At 37.3% G+C, this 16477-nt stretch overlaps 1 protein-coding gene across 6 annotated transcripts in view; it reads right to left on the reverse strand.

Moving 5' to 3' along the window:
* The window catches only part of RPS6KA5 (ribosomal protein S6 kinase A5), a 199183-nt gene that overhangs the window by 42395 nt on the left and 140311 nt on the right, over positions 1-16477 (reverse strand). For 5 of the 6 annotated variants that reach the window (XM_054447530.2, XM_054447531.2, XM_054447534.2 and 2 more), the window contains 2 exons: positions 13577-13660; positions 10666-10769 (listed from right to left, as the gene is read on the reverse strand). In XM_054447530.2, coding sequence (XP_054303505.1) covers positions 10666-10769; positions 13577-13660 — 188 coding nt within the window. Of the gene's footprint in view, positions 1-9739; positions 9886-10665; positions 10770-13576; positions 13661-16477 lie in introns of those variants that run through there. The other variant, XM_054447535.2, reaches the window with a different exon arrangement.

Genomic DNA, 16477 nt, shown 5'->3' on the forward strand with positions numbered 1-16477 from the left:
AGTAAGAAAATTCTAAGAAAGAAAATTGGGTTGATTGCCTAGCCACATATTACAGTGTATCATGAAATGAAATTGTTACAGTGAGGTGCTAGCAAAATAAATTAATAGCCAAATCAAGTGAACGTGGATGACACATTGTGAAAAATAACCAAGCTTATATAAAAACTTGAATTATTATTATTATTTTTTTTTTGAGACAGATTCTCGCTCTGTCGCCAGGTTGCAGTGCAGTGGCACAATTCTCCTGCCTCAGGTTCAAGCAATTATCTTGCCTCAGCCTCCCGGGTAGCTGGGATTACAGGCACCCACCACCATGCCTGGCTAATTTTCGTATTTTCAGTAGAGATGGGGTTTTGCCATATTGGCCAGACTGGTCTTGAACTCCTGACCTCAGGTGATCTGCCTGCCTCGGCCTCCCAAAGTGTTGGGATTACAGGCGTAAGCCACCGTGCCCGGCCAAAAACTTGCATTATTTAAAAAAAAAATGACCAGATCACATAGCAAAAGGCACAAATGTTGGGGAAACCAGCTGTATAGGAAATAAACAAACAAAAGCAAGACCCTTGCCTTATATTACAACCCAAATGAATTCCAAATGGATTGAGGAACTGCATGTAAAAAACCAAATGAAATAAAATTAAAATACACACCAGTAATATAAAAATGAATATAAAATTTCTTCCTACTCATGAATTAAGTTTCTGGAAACCTCTGTGGCGAAAGGAAATCACAAGTGATTAGCTTCACAATGTACAGAATAAAGGGTAGACACCAAAATTAAAATTAAACCTATGATGGGAGAGGTACAGATACACAGGCAGACAGGAAATAAGCAAGGATGATAAAATATTCATGGTAGAATTTAGGTAGAGAGTGTGTGTGAGTGTCCACTGTAACAAATGTTTGAAAACTTTTATAATATGTTTTAGAAAAAGTAAACCTATGAAGCTTTGTACATGTGTTTTTGTGTGTTCACTAAAATATAACAAAGACCTGTCTCAAAAAAAAAAATAACTGACCTTTAAGCACAACAGTCTTAATAACAATGGGCAATGCTCACTTCTTTTATTATTATTATTATTATTATTATTATTATTTTTTTTTTTTTTTTTTTTTGAGACGGCGTCTCGCCCTGTCGACCAGGCTGGAGTGCAATGGCGCGATCTCAACTCACTGCAAGCTCCGCCTCCCAGGTTCACACCATTCTCCTGCCTCAGCCTCCCAAGTAGCTGGGACTACAGGCGCCCGCCACCTCACCTGGCTAATTTTTTGTATTTTTAGTAGAGACGGGGTTTCACCGTGTTAGCCAGGATGGTCTCGATCTCCTGACCTCGTGATCCACCCACCTTGGCCTCCCAAAGTGCTGGGATTACAGGCGTGAGCCACCGTGCCTGGGGATGCTCACTTCTTAAACCCACCGAAGTCTTTGTTCAAGTGTCAACTTTTCAGAGAAGCTTGCTCTAACCATCCTATCAAGAATAGCCGTTACCCCCATACTCCTTATCCCTTGAATCTGTTTTATTTTTCTTCATGCATACCATATGTTTATTTGTCTATTATTTATCTCTCTCAACTAAAACACAAGCTCTAATGGAGTAAGAATTCTCTTTGTTTTGTTCACTGCTTTATTCCCAGGGCCTAGAACATTGCTTAGCACATAGCAACTCCTCAACAAATATTTAGTGAATAAATAAATGTCAAATTGTTTTCTACTTACTGTATCTTGCCCACTCAGGACCTTTCTTCCTCACAGTTTCAATGAGATGCCTGCAATAACTCTTTTGCTTTTCTGCAGATGGCATGCATTCTCATGGGTTGTTTATTTATTTCTATTTGTCCTCCATTTAAAAGTTCACAATCTTTTCCATTTCATGACTTAACGTTCTTGACTTTTACTTCCTGGTTCCCATGTGGTCCCAGAATTATAAAATTATTTATGTGCCTGCCTGAGTTAGAAACAGCTCTCAGTAAACTTCACTTACTCTACATTTCTGTCCAACACTAGGGGAAAAGTTAAAACATTATGGTGTATCCACTCAATAGTACATTATGCAACCATTACAAAATTATGTTTACAGAGAGTTTGTAATTAGAGAACAAAATGTTTATGACATAAATTTCAGCAAAAACTGAAAAATATAAAATTTTATTTCTAGTATGAGTACAACATTATACAAATAAAAAAGAATAAAATAAAATATATCAAAACATTAATAGTATATGTCTCTGGGTGTTATTATTGACTCTTTACCCCACATGCATATCTTAAACTATAATGAACATGACATTTAGAGTGGGAACAATAAAATGAGTTTCACTTACAAGATCATGAACCCACTGGCAGGAGTACACAGAGTGGCAAGGAGGCAATAGAGTCCTGAACCTCCCGTGTGCCACTGTGGGTACTTCCCCATCATCTTTTCTCTTCTACCCCACCCAGTCCGCATCTCCATCATGAATGCTTCCCTGACAGCCCAGCCCCAGGGAACCAAACCTCCTTTGTCCTCCCCCAGCATTCTTCTTACCTAAAAGCACTCAGACATTTGTCAAAACTCCCTGATACTATGAATTTTCATGTATTTATTCCATATCCTCCCAAATGCTATATAAATGTTCTTAGGACAAGGACTTTTCCCTCTATTTCTCTTTCTCCTTAGGAGTAAAGAATTATTCAACAAATACTCCACTGATTAATGAAATCAATTCCCCGCAGTCCGTGGGCCAGTACTTCCCAGTCTTTTACCTGAAATAAGCACCTGCCAGACTCGGAAAGAAAACAGCAGCATGGAAACAAGTGTTACCCGTGAAGACAGCGTGGAGTAACTTTCCAGCAACTCTGTATTTGATCCCAGTCCAACCTCACAGTAGCATTGAGTCCCAAGCAAGTTACATCCTAGTTTCTTCATCTGTAAAACTGCATATGCTACCACTTATTTTTCAGGGTTCTGAGGATTCCAGAATACAATGTGGGTGACTTCTCAGCACAGAGGCTGGCACACAGCAGTCCCCAGGTGAACGGTGCTGTTGATGTCACTCTATAGTAGTCTGTCTTCCTTTAGCTATGAGACAGGCTGTCACTTCACTTTTGGTGTTACTGAATTCTTCCTTGATCCACTTAACCTGTGTTTCCCTAGGCCACATCAGCCAGGTCATTAATAATAATAAATTGAGATTATTTGGCTGGTATCCTTATCTGCTTCTGTGCAATCTGTGACTGCACTCAAAAGTCTCACCCACCCAGTAACTCTTGGAGTTGTCCCCAGGGCATGTCTTACGTAAGCTATAAATACTCTTCTTCACTGTCACATAAAGCATCTTTTTTTTTTTTTTTTTTTTTTTTTTTGGTGGAGTCTCCCTCTGTTGCCCAGGCTGTAGTACACTGGTGCAATCTTGGCTCACTGCAATCTCCGCCTCCTGATTTCAAGTGAGTCTCTTGCCTCAGCCTCCCAAGTAGCTGGGATTACAGGCACTCGCCACCACACCCAGCTAATTTTTGTATTTTTAGTAGAGACAAGGTTTCACCATGTTGGCCAGGCTGGTCTCGAACTCCTGACCTCAAGTGATCCACCCTCCTTAGTCTCCCAAAGTGCCAGGATTATAGGCGTGAGCCACTGCGGCTGGCCACATAAAGCATCTTATTTCCCTCTTCTGCCCAGTACACTAACCAGGTCTCCTACCACACTGCCTGGGAAGCCATCTGAGAGGTGCACACTCCGGCCATTGCTTCTGGGACTGAAGGAAAAAACTTGTTTCTTACAAAGTTAGGGGAACCAAAGATGAATGCATGATACTGCAAAGATTTTGCTGAAAAGAGCTTTCTTTTTAATTTATAGCATCTTCTATCTAAAAGTGATAGATATTACACCAAAAATTGCCCTTCCTCTCAATGGTTAAGGCTTCCTTAGTGAACCAAGCTGGTCTGCTGGGGGTCCTCACCACTCTTTTACAGTTAGATTGCTGGTGGGGCTACTAGACTGGCTTGTTAGACGTGCCTGGAAGTGTCTTAAATAAGATTTAGAAGTTACTTAGTATGACTTTTATTGCCAGACCTTTTCCTGTCTCTCTTCCTTTGTACACTTTTTTTTCTGTAGCCCACACAATGCTGTTAAACCTTTACTTCTCCATCATTCCATGATGGCCCTTAGACTACCTTTCCCTAACAGGGGGAGGATGATAGTGATGGAAGAAAGGGGTAAACTCAGACCTTGGGGGTTCCTTGGAGCCAGGTGGCTGCACGTGACAATAAAACTAAGACACTCAGAAGCAGACTTCAATGCAAGGAATTCCAAAGAGAAAGCTAAACTGAAAAGAGCTAGAGGCAGAGAGCAACAGCCAGACTATAGAGCCAAGATTATCACCCAAAATGATGAGACCTTCTTTGGGAGGCCATGGAGAACCATGAGTACATGAGAAACAGCAGGTGATCCAGAGATCAAAATGTGTGACAGTCGTGAATATAGAAAGATACCTTCTTCCTTTCACGGCCCTTTCCAGTATGTATGAGGCTGGCCTTTTAGACTCTGGGTTGACTGTAGCAGTAGAGAACTGGCTGGGGTGGTGCACAGAGGTGGCGGCAAAGAATCTACACTGCAGCATCATCAGGGAAACGACAGAGGGCCAGGTCTCCGAGGGTGAGAGACTAAGAAGGCCTGGGAAACAATAGGCAGACTGATGATGTTTCTGATGGACCCTTTCCACAGTTGGAAGAATGATCCCTAGGGTTTTTTTTTTTTTTTTTGAGATTTCACTCTTTCACCCAGGTTGGAGTGCAGTAGTGCAATCTCAGCTCACTGCAACCTCCGCCCCCAGGGTTCCAACGATTCTCCTGCCTCAGCCTCCCAAATAGCTGGAATTACAGGCACCCATCACCATGCCTAGCTAATTTTTTTATCTTTAGTAGAGATGGGGTTTTGCCATGTTGGCCAGGCTGGTCTCAAACTCTTGACTTCAGGTGATCCACCTGCCTCGGCCTCCCCAAGTGCTAGGATTACAAGAGTGAGCCACTGCACCCGTTCTATCCCTAGGTTTTATTCAGGATTCCAAATGCTCCACCCCACTAGAGAGTGCCTCAGAGCAATTAATAACGAAGTATGATTCACCCCAACAGGTTGTAGAGTGAAGCAGTGCAAAACAAATGAAGAAAGGAAAGAAGATGTAAAGCTGAGGAGTATGAGTGCCAAGGGAAGGGCCATTTGACCCTGTCCTCTCCTTGCCATCCCCTCCTGCTGCTGGACTCTAGTCCGGAGCTGCTGCAATTGCCTCATGTAGATGAATGTGTAGATGAGTAGCTACTGTGAGAAACTTTAAAAAGTTTTTGGTTAACTAGTCAAAATACCCTGGGAAACATAGATGCTCATATTGGGTACAGAAATACCTAAAATGAGGAAGAAAAGAATAAACCCTCAGCAAATTGAGAATCAAGGAGGCTTTATAAAATATGCCAATAAAGGATTTTATCATAAAGACCTAAGAAAGCCAAGAAAAATAATACATTTGATTTCTTCTTAAAACAGGGTAAAAAAAATGATACTTGTAGTTATTCTATACATGAGTCCAAAAGCAACATATCTCAAAATTAATTACCTAGACCAAGGGTTGGCAATCTTTTGTGTAAAGGGCTCATGGTAGGCAGACTTTGAAGATGGCCCCAGTGATCACTGTATATTTGCATTCACAGCCTCTTACCTGTGGGTTGGACCTAGTGCCTTCCTTATAACCAATACTGGGTACAGAAAGATGACAGGATGTCAACTGCATGATTAGGTTACAAGGCATCCCATCTTCCTAGTGGACTCTACTGCCTTTCCAGCTCACAGGCTCTGACAAAGAGAGTTGTCAGGTTAGAGTGGCCCACATTGCAAGGAACTGAGAGTGGCCACTGGCCTAAAAGATGTTCTATACAGAAAGGCAATAAGAGCTAATGGAAGCCAGGCACAGTGGCTCATCCTGTAATCCCAGCACTTTGGGAGGCTGAGGCAGGCGGATCACTTGAGGTCAGGAGTTTGAGACCAGCCTGGCCAACATGGTGAAACCCCATCTCTACTAAAAATACAAAAATTAGGTGGGCGTGGTGGCATGTGCCTGCAATCGAGCAACTGGGGAGGATGAGGCAGGAAAATCACTTTAACTTGGGAGGCGGAGGTTGCAGTTGGAGGTTGCACTTTAACTTGGGAGAACTCGGCTCTTGGGAACCGAGATCATGCCACTATATCCAGCTGTGGTGACAGAGTGAGACTCTGTCTCAACATTAAAAAAATAAAAAAATAAAATAAATTTATAAAATAAAAGCTAGTGTAAGAGACGTAAGAAAAGCACATGTACATATATTTAAAAAAATAAGAAACAGACTCACAGAAAAGCTAAAAACCAATCATTCCAATCAATAATACTGATAATTTAATATTTGTCCAAAATAGTATCAGGATATGAGAAATCTAGAAATGATTTCTAATGAATAGCTAAAAGATTTATCCTAGATAAAACTATCCTTAAAGAAATGTCTGGAAAGAAATAATAGAATTATTCCATGTTCTTGGGCAGGCAGGACCAAAATTAACATTCAGAAATGAGAAAATAATAATTTCAGTTTAAGGGGGGGAAAACTCTATACAACTAAGGTTGTCCATTAATGAACATGGCTTCCTTAAAAACACCTTACAGAAGCTCCATCCTTTCCATGACGGCACAACTATCAGGGATTCTTACAGACAAAGGGATTCTTATGTCAGGGGAAAAGCTGGACTCTTAAGTTTCTTCTCATTCTAAGTTCTTAGCATATCTTGAAATTTGATATACTAGAAAAACATTTTTATTCTAGGCTACCTGTAGACAAAAATGGCAAACAGATAACTTAGATAATACATTACTTTGAATAATTTCAAATAAAAAATACGGAAAGTATGCAGAGTTCAGGGAAGATCATAATAATTAATGAATGGAAAAATTCAATGACGATAAAAAGCCTGAGCTAATTAAGACACTGGGGACAGATAATGACACATTTATCTAAATGATACATGCAAGATTTACGCCAGGAAAGATACTCAGAATGATTATTTTGAAAGGAAAATTTAGTGTAGGATAATTTAGTTATCACATTGTTTGTAAATTTCTGTCACACACACACACACACACAAACCATGAAATTACAGGTTAACACCATGACAAAGTAGATAATTAATTGATTAAAGGGAAGGAATCCTATTTAAATTCTTGAAAAGTCTATTTGCTTTAGTTGTAAGGTTTTAGACAATCTGATTCAGGCTCTCTTTCTCTTTCTAAAACAAGAATGCCAATTGATTGATATAAAGGGAATAAAAGCAACTTAAATGTGAACATTACTTTGTTCAGAGTATTCTTGCCATCATAAGCAATATACCTCTCTCCACACTCAGACCTACAGTGGAAAGGAAAATTATTTTATAAAGATTGCCTGTATATGTGGAATCAGAAAGAGGGGAATTAGAGAAGCCACCACTTAATGTTGTCAGGTTAAGGCCACCCTTAGTACCTGTCACCATGACAGGTATGATCTTGCAACTGGACCCAAATTCTCAGGACGGTGGCCACGGTTTCCTGTAGTCTGAGGTATTTGCAAACTGCCAAAAAATCAATTTAAAATAAATAAAGTCATATTTATAATTTTTCATAAGAGGTGAGATTTTAACTCACCCTGATTTTAAAAAGAAGTACTGCTCACTTAACTTTGGCATTAAATAAATTGAAACAGTGAGAAATCATTTACTTCCTAGCCTGTCCTGGAAAAGGTACGCTTTAAATTTTTAACAGTTTTATTGAAGTACAATTGATGTACAATAAAATTCCCATATACAAAGTGCACAATTTTATGTTTTTTTAATTTCATGGAAGAAAATGTTCTAAGTTTGATAAGTTTTGACACATGTATACACCTGTGAAACCACTGCCACAATCGAGATAACAAACATACTCATCACCTTCCAAAGTTTTCCTACGTAATCTCTCCTGACTTCCCCCAATCCTAGTCCCCAGGCAACTGCTATTCTGCTTTTTGTCACAGTAGATTAGTTTGCATTTTCCAGAAATGGAATCATATGGTATATATTCTATATTTTCTCGCTTCTTTCACTCGGTGTAATTATTTTGAGATTCATCCATTTGCAAGTGTATAAACAAATCATTCCTTTTTTTAAAAGAGACAGGGTCTTGCTACATTGCCCAGGCTGACCTCAAACTCCTGGGCTTAAGCAATGCCCCCACCTCTCCCCCTTCAGCAACTGCGACTACAGGTGCACTACCACACGTCTTAGATAAATTCCTTTTCATTGCTAAGAAGTATTCCATTTGTATGAATAAACCACAATTTGTTTAACCACTTACTTGTTGACAGATACCTGGGTTATTTCCAGTTTTCAGTTATTACAAATGAAGTTGTCATTAACATTCATGTACAAGTTTTTATACAGACATATGTTTTCATTTCCCTTGGTAATTACCCAGGAGTGGAATGGACAGATTAGACAGTGAGTAACGTTTAACTTTTTAAGAAATTGCCTATTTTCCAAAGTTTTTGTACCACTTTACATTTCCCCTTGCAGTGTATGAAAGTTCCAGTTCCTCTAAGTCTTTATCAGCACTTGGTATTATCAGTCTCTTTATTTTTAGCCATACTAGTTGAGTATATAGTGGTATTTCATTGATGTTTTAATTCGCATTTCCCTAAAGACTAAAGGTGTTGATAGTCTTTTCATGTGCTAATTTGCCACCTACACATCTTCTCTGATGAACTGTCTGTTCAAATTTTTTGCCCATTTTTAAATGCAGTTGTTTGTTTTCTTGAGTTTTAAGAATTCTTTATACATCCTGGATACCAGTCCTTCAGCAGACATATGATTTAAGATTTTATCCTAGTCTGTGGCTTGGCTTTTCATTCTCTTAACAGTTTTGAAGAGCAGAAATACTTAATTTTGATGAAGTCCAATTTATTAATGTTTTATGGATTGCACTTTTTGTGTCATATCTAAGAAATCTTTACCTAAACCAAGCTCACAACGGTTTTCCTGTATGTTTCCTTCCAGAAGTTTTATAATTTTAGGTTTTACATTTAGGTCTATAATCCATTTTGAGTTAATTTTTCTATATGGTATGAAGTATTTCTTGAAGTTCACTTTTTTCCATCTGGATAGCCAGTGGTTCCAGCACCATTTGTTCAAACTATCTTTACAGAAGTGACTTTGCATCTTTGTCAAAAATCATTTGCCACTGATCATTTGTCTATCTTGACACCAATACCACAATGTCTTACTTACTTAAGTAAGTACAATATCTTACTTAAGTAAGACTTACAATGTCTTACTGTAACTTAGAACAAAGTTTATTTCAAGACTTATATTTCTTCAAAGATAATTTGGCTATTCTAGGTCCTCTGCATTTTCATAATGAATTTTAGACCCAGGTTGTCAATTTCAAGAAAAAAAATGCCTGCTGGAAATGTGACTGCATTGAATCTACAGTTCAATTTGGCAAGAAATAACATCTTCACTATATAGAATAGTTCCCTCACTGTGTGCTTACCAATACTCAACTGAATACCTCTGCAAACCTCTGGACTTCCCTCTGGGTGCCACTCTCCTCTCCCACACTCTGGCCTGCAAACTCTACCTGTCTTGATCTTCTTGGGACCCACCTCCTCAACTGCGTCTGGGTTTTGCGGCCTGGAAATGCTCTCAAGGCAGTAAGCTGGGGCAATCATAGGGCTCACCTCATTTATTTTTCCGCCTCTCAAAGATCACTGTCCTTCACTTCCAGATGTCCAATGTCTTCAAATATGTTGTTTCATATATTTTGCCCATTGTTAAAATTGTTTCAGGCAGGAAAGTAAATCTGGTCCCTGTTATTCCATCTTCTTTGGAAGTGGAATCTCAATTTTTAATTTTTAATGTCAAATCTGTTCTCAAAGTTATAAAATTCAAGTAAAAACAGGACAAAAACATAACTAGTAATTAGTATAATGTTGGTCACTATTCACTTATTTGTTCATTAACCCATTTTATCCCTCAAATATTTACGGAGTTCTATATAGCAAGTACTGAGAATCAAAGCCAGACATGTCTCTTACTCTCACAGAGCTTACAATCTAGTGTGACAGATAGACATTAATCAAATAATTATAAACAAAAATGTAACACTGCAACTGTGATAGCTGCTATGAAAGAAAAGAAGAGAATAATGCTCTGAGACCTACAAGAGGATAATTTTACGATATTTGTTTCTATTGAGCCTACATTCATGAGTTCAAAAATATCATTACTGTTTCTCCATGTTAAAGTCACAAAGAAATAAATTACATATACAGTGGAGGGAAAAGTATCCATTAAATAAACTTCTCAATATATGACGTATCTACTAAGCGTAAGACAATATGCTAAGTGCTCTGGGGCACACCAAAATCATGACACTATAGATCATAAGTTAAACTTCAGATTCAACTGGGCACATAAAATCAGTATAAAGAAATATAAAGGTAACATATCTATATGCTATATGATAGAAATGAAAATTTACCACATAGACATCACTTTGTCTATCCTCATTTAAAAAAATTATTGTTTACATCAGCCTAACCGCAGAAATGTGATCAGTTCCTTTGAGAAAACAATGCATTTATTTTATTTTGTCAAATCTTACCTAGATATCTCAGCTTGGGAATTTTTTTCTCCATCAACAGTGAAAGGAGATGCTCCAGTTAGTAATTCATACATTAGAACACCTAAACTCCACCAGTCAACTGCCTATAAAACAACAATAATTTCATTTTATAGAATTAGCAACTAAAATATTTTATAAGAAAGAAAAAAATGAATAAAAGAAAGCTATCTATTAGGAAAATGTTTTTAAAAATGATTTTGTACACCTCCTTCTATGTAAGGAGTATTAAATTAACACATGCAAGAAAGACATTTAGAGAACAAATATCCAAGTATCCTCAGCACAGAAAGCATGTTATTTCTTAAACTAGTAACCGTTTACCTTGGTAATTTAAAAAATTTAAACTTTATATAAATTTTTAAAATTTTAAGTAGGTGATATTTCTTTGGGTTTATGATCGGGAACTAAAGTATTCAGCTCCAGTGAGCCTTATGAAATGTCTAAAAATCAAAGAACAAAAAATGAAAAAAAAATACCACATCTAAGAGTATGTTATTTTTTCCTAACTGCCTAAATCAATTTTTCTTATAGAACTTATCACACATAAACCTCAGAGTCTTCACTGATGGGAAGATCTAAAATAATATAAAATAAAATGTGTTCTAATTTGGAAACCAATTTATACATGCAGTTACCTGAACTGAGAACATAGAAAATTATATATAATTTAAAGAATCTTTTATTTTATTTTGTTTGAGATGGGGTCTCACTATGTTGCTCAGGCTGGTCTCGAACTCTTGTGGTCAAGCAATCTGCCCACCTCAGCCTCCCAAATTGCTGGGCTTATAGGCGTGAGCCACCAAGCCTGGCCTAAAGAATCTTGATGTATTGAAAATTACTTCTTTTGTAATTAGGCAAATCAGAATTTTAATAACTGCTGAACAAATGAGTGTACACCAATGAGAAATATTAACCAGATGTTAAAATTTCAAACTATTTGCTTCCAATTTCCAGGGCCTAAGTTTCAGAGAGGTGACAAAATTTATGAGCCTAGAGCTATTAAGAAAATACAGAGTGCTGACATACAAAACACATCAGGCAGACTAAAATCGTGAGAGCAAAGGTATTTACTGAATATTTTCCTCATGCCAGGCTATGATGAGCATTTTGCATACATTATCTCATTTAATAATTGTCAGGTTGTTCCAGGTGTGGGAAAAAATATTTATTGACTAGGTATATTCTGCACCTTAGGTATGTAGAAATTCTAGGAGTAATATAAGATTTTCTTATGTGAAAACTGGTTCCATTAGGTCTCTGAAGATAATTTTCAAATTAACAGGTATAAATTCCTACCAAATTCCCCAACAGCTTCAAAGAATATCAAGAAGCAAACTAAGCCAGCAATTAAACTCTTCTATTTATACAAGCAGTTTGACTGCCATTTGAGTCAGAACCCTCAGAATGTTTTGCTGTTGGATTTGAAACCACGTTCTTCAACTGATGGAGATCAGTAATCAGATTTTTAGCCCTGGGTTCCAAAACCAGCAACACACAAACTTGAAGAACATGCTTCTAAATATATGATTAGTCATCAGGAAGGAGACCAAAGATTCTCCACAGCCAGATATCTGAACTGCATATGTGGGACTCTGAAAGGGAATGAAGAAGAAGGAAAGATGGGGAACAAAAAATAGAATACCTTATTTGGATAAAGCTATTAATAAAACAGAAGTGTTAAAAAATGAATAAATTTTGTACCCTTTAATACAGAAAAAAAACCATGACCTAGATTTTATAACATAATTACTTAGAAAGTTTCTTCTAGAATTTTCATTTTGCACATACAAAGGCAGGAGAGGAGGCCAAAAAAATTGAGCTTTTTAGAGGGCTTAGGAAAACAAACTTAAACTATCTAGAACTCAGGATTTTTTCTTTCTCCAAGGGTTGTTAAAATATTTATTTCTGTTGGGAAGATAATCAACAGTCTCCAGTGTCTCTGGAAAGTTAAAAGGCAGAAACTGGGAATAAGAAAATATCAGTGATTCCCTTTTCATTGACTTCTTAGTGACAGCTTCAAAAGCCAATATTAACTAAAGGTGATACACATGACTATATGTTTCCGAATGTTTTTCTAGCAGAAATTAAAAATGCCAAGAAATACTGTCCAAAACCATTCATCACGGCTCAAACAGGAACAATGTGCAGTTTTACACGCCGTGACACTTCTGTATTGCATTGTGGTTCACTTGTATCCTAAAAGGCCAGGGTCTCATGCAAAAATAAGTAAGTAATTTTTTTTCGAGTCGCTGTCTCACTCTTGTTGCCCAGGCTGGAGTGCAATGGTGCGATTTCTGCTCACTGCAACCTCTGCCTCCCGGGTTGAAACATTCTCCTGCCTCAGCCTTCCGAGTAGCTGAAATTACAGGTGCTTGCCACCACGCCCAGCTAATTTTTTGTATTTTTAGTAGAGATGGGGTTTCGCCATGTTGGCCAGGTTGGTCTCGAACTCCTGACCTCAGGTGATCCACCCACCTTGGCCTCTCAAAGTGCTGGGATTACAGGCCCTTAATTTTTTAAAAAAATGGAGTCATAGTTTGTACTCTAAGAAATAGGCTCTCTCAACAGAAATAAAATAAAAATTATTTGACTAGTTTTGAGGTCTCAACTTTAACAAGAGTGTTACTCTATAAAATAAAACACAATTCTCACCAATAAAACCTTTACAAAGGGAAATCTAGAATGTCCTAACCTTTGTATTATCTTTTTCCTCCAAAATACTAGATATCATAATGTGTTCAGGAATACAAAGCAAAAGAGAAAAAAAGGAAGGTAAGACAATCAACACCAGAAAGACGGCTCTGTTGAAGAGATGACCTAAGTTGTTAACTAGGATTCTTATAGTACATTTTATAGAAATACATAAAGAAGCATCAAAACTAGAACATACCTTGTCATGTCCTGAATCTCCCCCTCTGACAATATCTGGTGCCATGTATTCAATAGTTCCACAAAAGGAATATGCTCTTTCAGTCTTGAACAAACAAACAAAAAAGGGATTTGATTTCAAGCTAGTATGACAAGTGACAAAAGAAGAAAGTAATACATGTTAGTGGTTGAGATACACTATAGTGGCAAAGTAGTGGTAGAATCTACTTGACAGACCTACTCTTCACTGGAACAGACCACCGTCTACATAATATGAGTCCTGGGTATATGTCATCCCATCAGAAAGACTTCTCATGCATGAAATGGTACCATACCATCCATCCATCCATCCATCCATCCATCCATCCACCCACCCTTTCCATGAATCCATTTATTTATTCTTGTTCACTTTTTGTATGCATGTATATTTCAGTTGTTGATTTAACCCTTTTTTTTTTTTAAGAATGAAAATAGTCCTAGTAAGGCAACATGAACTGTCTAACACATTAGTATGAATGACTTTATTAGGCAAGATTGAGAAAACACTGGGTAACTTGAAGGGGGAGGAAAGACCAAATTCTAAGCGGGGGACTAATAAACCCAAAGATAAAAAAGAATAAAAATTTTTTTTTTCTGCCTTACCATCTTGTTAGGTTTGACAACGCTAATGTTATGTTTAACAATGGTAAACAAAACTGTCTTTAAAAAAGATTATTTCTTAAAGATAGATGTTTCCTTTTTATAGAATTTTAAAAATTCAAAAGGGCTAATATATCATGCCTGAAAGTTAACCTAAAAAATTATTTTTTAGATGATCAATTATGTAGCTCATTTATTATCTCAACTTAGAGGAAGCTCACAACCACCCCAAGTTAAGTGCTTAAAAGATTTTTCTTCTACCTTTTCCATGTAATTTTTGGCCTCTCTTATAATTCATTTTAGCTTATCTGGTGCTTTGGGGGAGAAGTTGATAGGGTATACATTAATAAATAATTATTTGATAGAAATTCCAGAATATAGAAAAATTAAAGCCTAAGCGTTGAGAAGTTCTAATCACTGAGAAGAGTAGTAAATAAAGACAAACATCTCTTAATTCTCTCAATTATTTTAAACCCTTGCCATCTTACCCAGTTCTAAATCTACATTTGCTTCCTCCTGTGTTATTCCCTCTGGGTTCTAACTTTTAGGTCTCTGCCTAAACTTCCTAAGAGTTTATCTTCTATTTGTAAAAATATCACCAATTGTAACTTTTGAATTTGTATTTATTTGCCTATGAAGATGCATAATGCCTTAAAATAATTCTACCAAGAAGACAAACTGATGAGATTTGACAGGGGAAGGATGCACCATAAAATATATTCCAGAGTCTCTGATAGGTGCAGGAAAGACTTCAAGGTAACAGTTCTACTATGATTATGGTTTATTTGTTCAAAATACAATAATTTTCTCAAGTAACAATTTTCTCAAGGAGACAACCTATTTGACATTTACGCCCATACTATAAGCAACATTAGTTATCACAGTTAAAAAAAATGTGAATGAAAATTTACTTGATTATGAACAAAAATAGCAGGAGTGGGATGTGTGCAACATACTAGCAGATAATATGGAATACTCATGTGTTTTAAGTGATTAGCCAATCAAGGAGGCTTCATTGCTCCTTAGAGAAAAGGATCAGATAACACTGGATAAAAAGCTGGTTTCCTTCTAGGGAGGAATCCCAATAGCAACTCAAATGCCAGACTTAAGTATTTCTCAATAAAGACTTTGATGAAATAATTCCTAGCTTTTATTTGCCAATGTTTTGTCCTAATCATATCTGCCTGTAACAGATAAATTCTGGTGTAAAATCATCAATGAAAACAGGTTTTTTTCTCATCCCATATTTAGAAAGACTCTTAATGTTAGCAAATCTCCACACAAATATCTAGAAATGTTTGATTCATTTTCAAAAAGGATTACATATTCCATTGGTAATTGCCAAAGACCGGGCTCACAAGAAAGAAAGGGGAATTCCTGGGTGCCAGCCAGGATGTGGGTACAGAAAACCAGAGAGGTAGGCATATGACCTAGTGCTGTGGCTGCACAAAGGAGGAAAGGTGAGTTGTTACAGGTCTCAGCAATCCAGAAACTTGAGTTTTAATACCCTGTGAGGATAAACGATGAGGCTGTCAGCTCAGATGAGATGGGCTAGAGTTACCACTCTTATATAAACCTTAAAACCAAAGAAAGCTAAACCTCAGTGAAAACAAACTACAGAAAAATAAATTCACCTGCTAGCACTCATTTGTTTCTGTCTAGGCCCTAGCTGAACAAAGTTCCTCCTGTGATCTTAAATGCCTAGGCTTATGCTTCTTAGATTTGAGATCTGAATTTACTCTTCTGCATGGTATGGAGAAGTAGGAAAATCTGGCTAAACATGGTGACACCCTGGGACACATGATAGAACCAGAGATATTCTCACAACTTAGCCTGCCCAGAATTCCTATAAAGCCCTGATGTCTTGATATTACTAAATAAGTGAACTAGACTCCACAGACACAACAAACCGAAGGATTACTTGAAACAGTAGAAAAATAATCTGTAAATGACCAGTATGTTGTAAAAGATAAAAGACATAAAATAAGACAGCTTGGGCAAGATGGTGAAACCCTGTCTCTACAAAAAAAAAAAAAAAAAAAAACCTAGCAGGGCATAGTGGCGCATGCCTGTAGTCCCAGCTACTTGGGAGACTGAGGCAAGAGGATCACCTGAGAGCAAGAGATCGAGGCTGCAGTGAGCCATGATCGCACCACTGCACTCCAGCCTGGGCAATAGAGTGAGACCCTGATACAAAAAAAAAAGGAAAAAGAAGAAAAAGAATCAAATAGAGCTGTGCAAATAAAGAAACGAGGCAATAAAAAAGGCAGACTAAACGTATTAG

Source organism: Pongo pygmaeus, chromosome 15 (assembly GCF_028885625.2).
Source record: "Pongo pygmaeus isolate AG05252 chromosome 15, NHGRI_mPonPyg2-v2.0_pri, whole genome shotgun sequence".
Classification (NCBI taxonomy): Eukaryota; Metazoa; Chordata; class Mammalia; order Primates; family Hominidae; genus Pongo; species Pongo pygmaeus.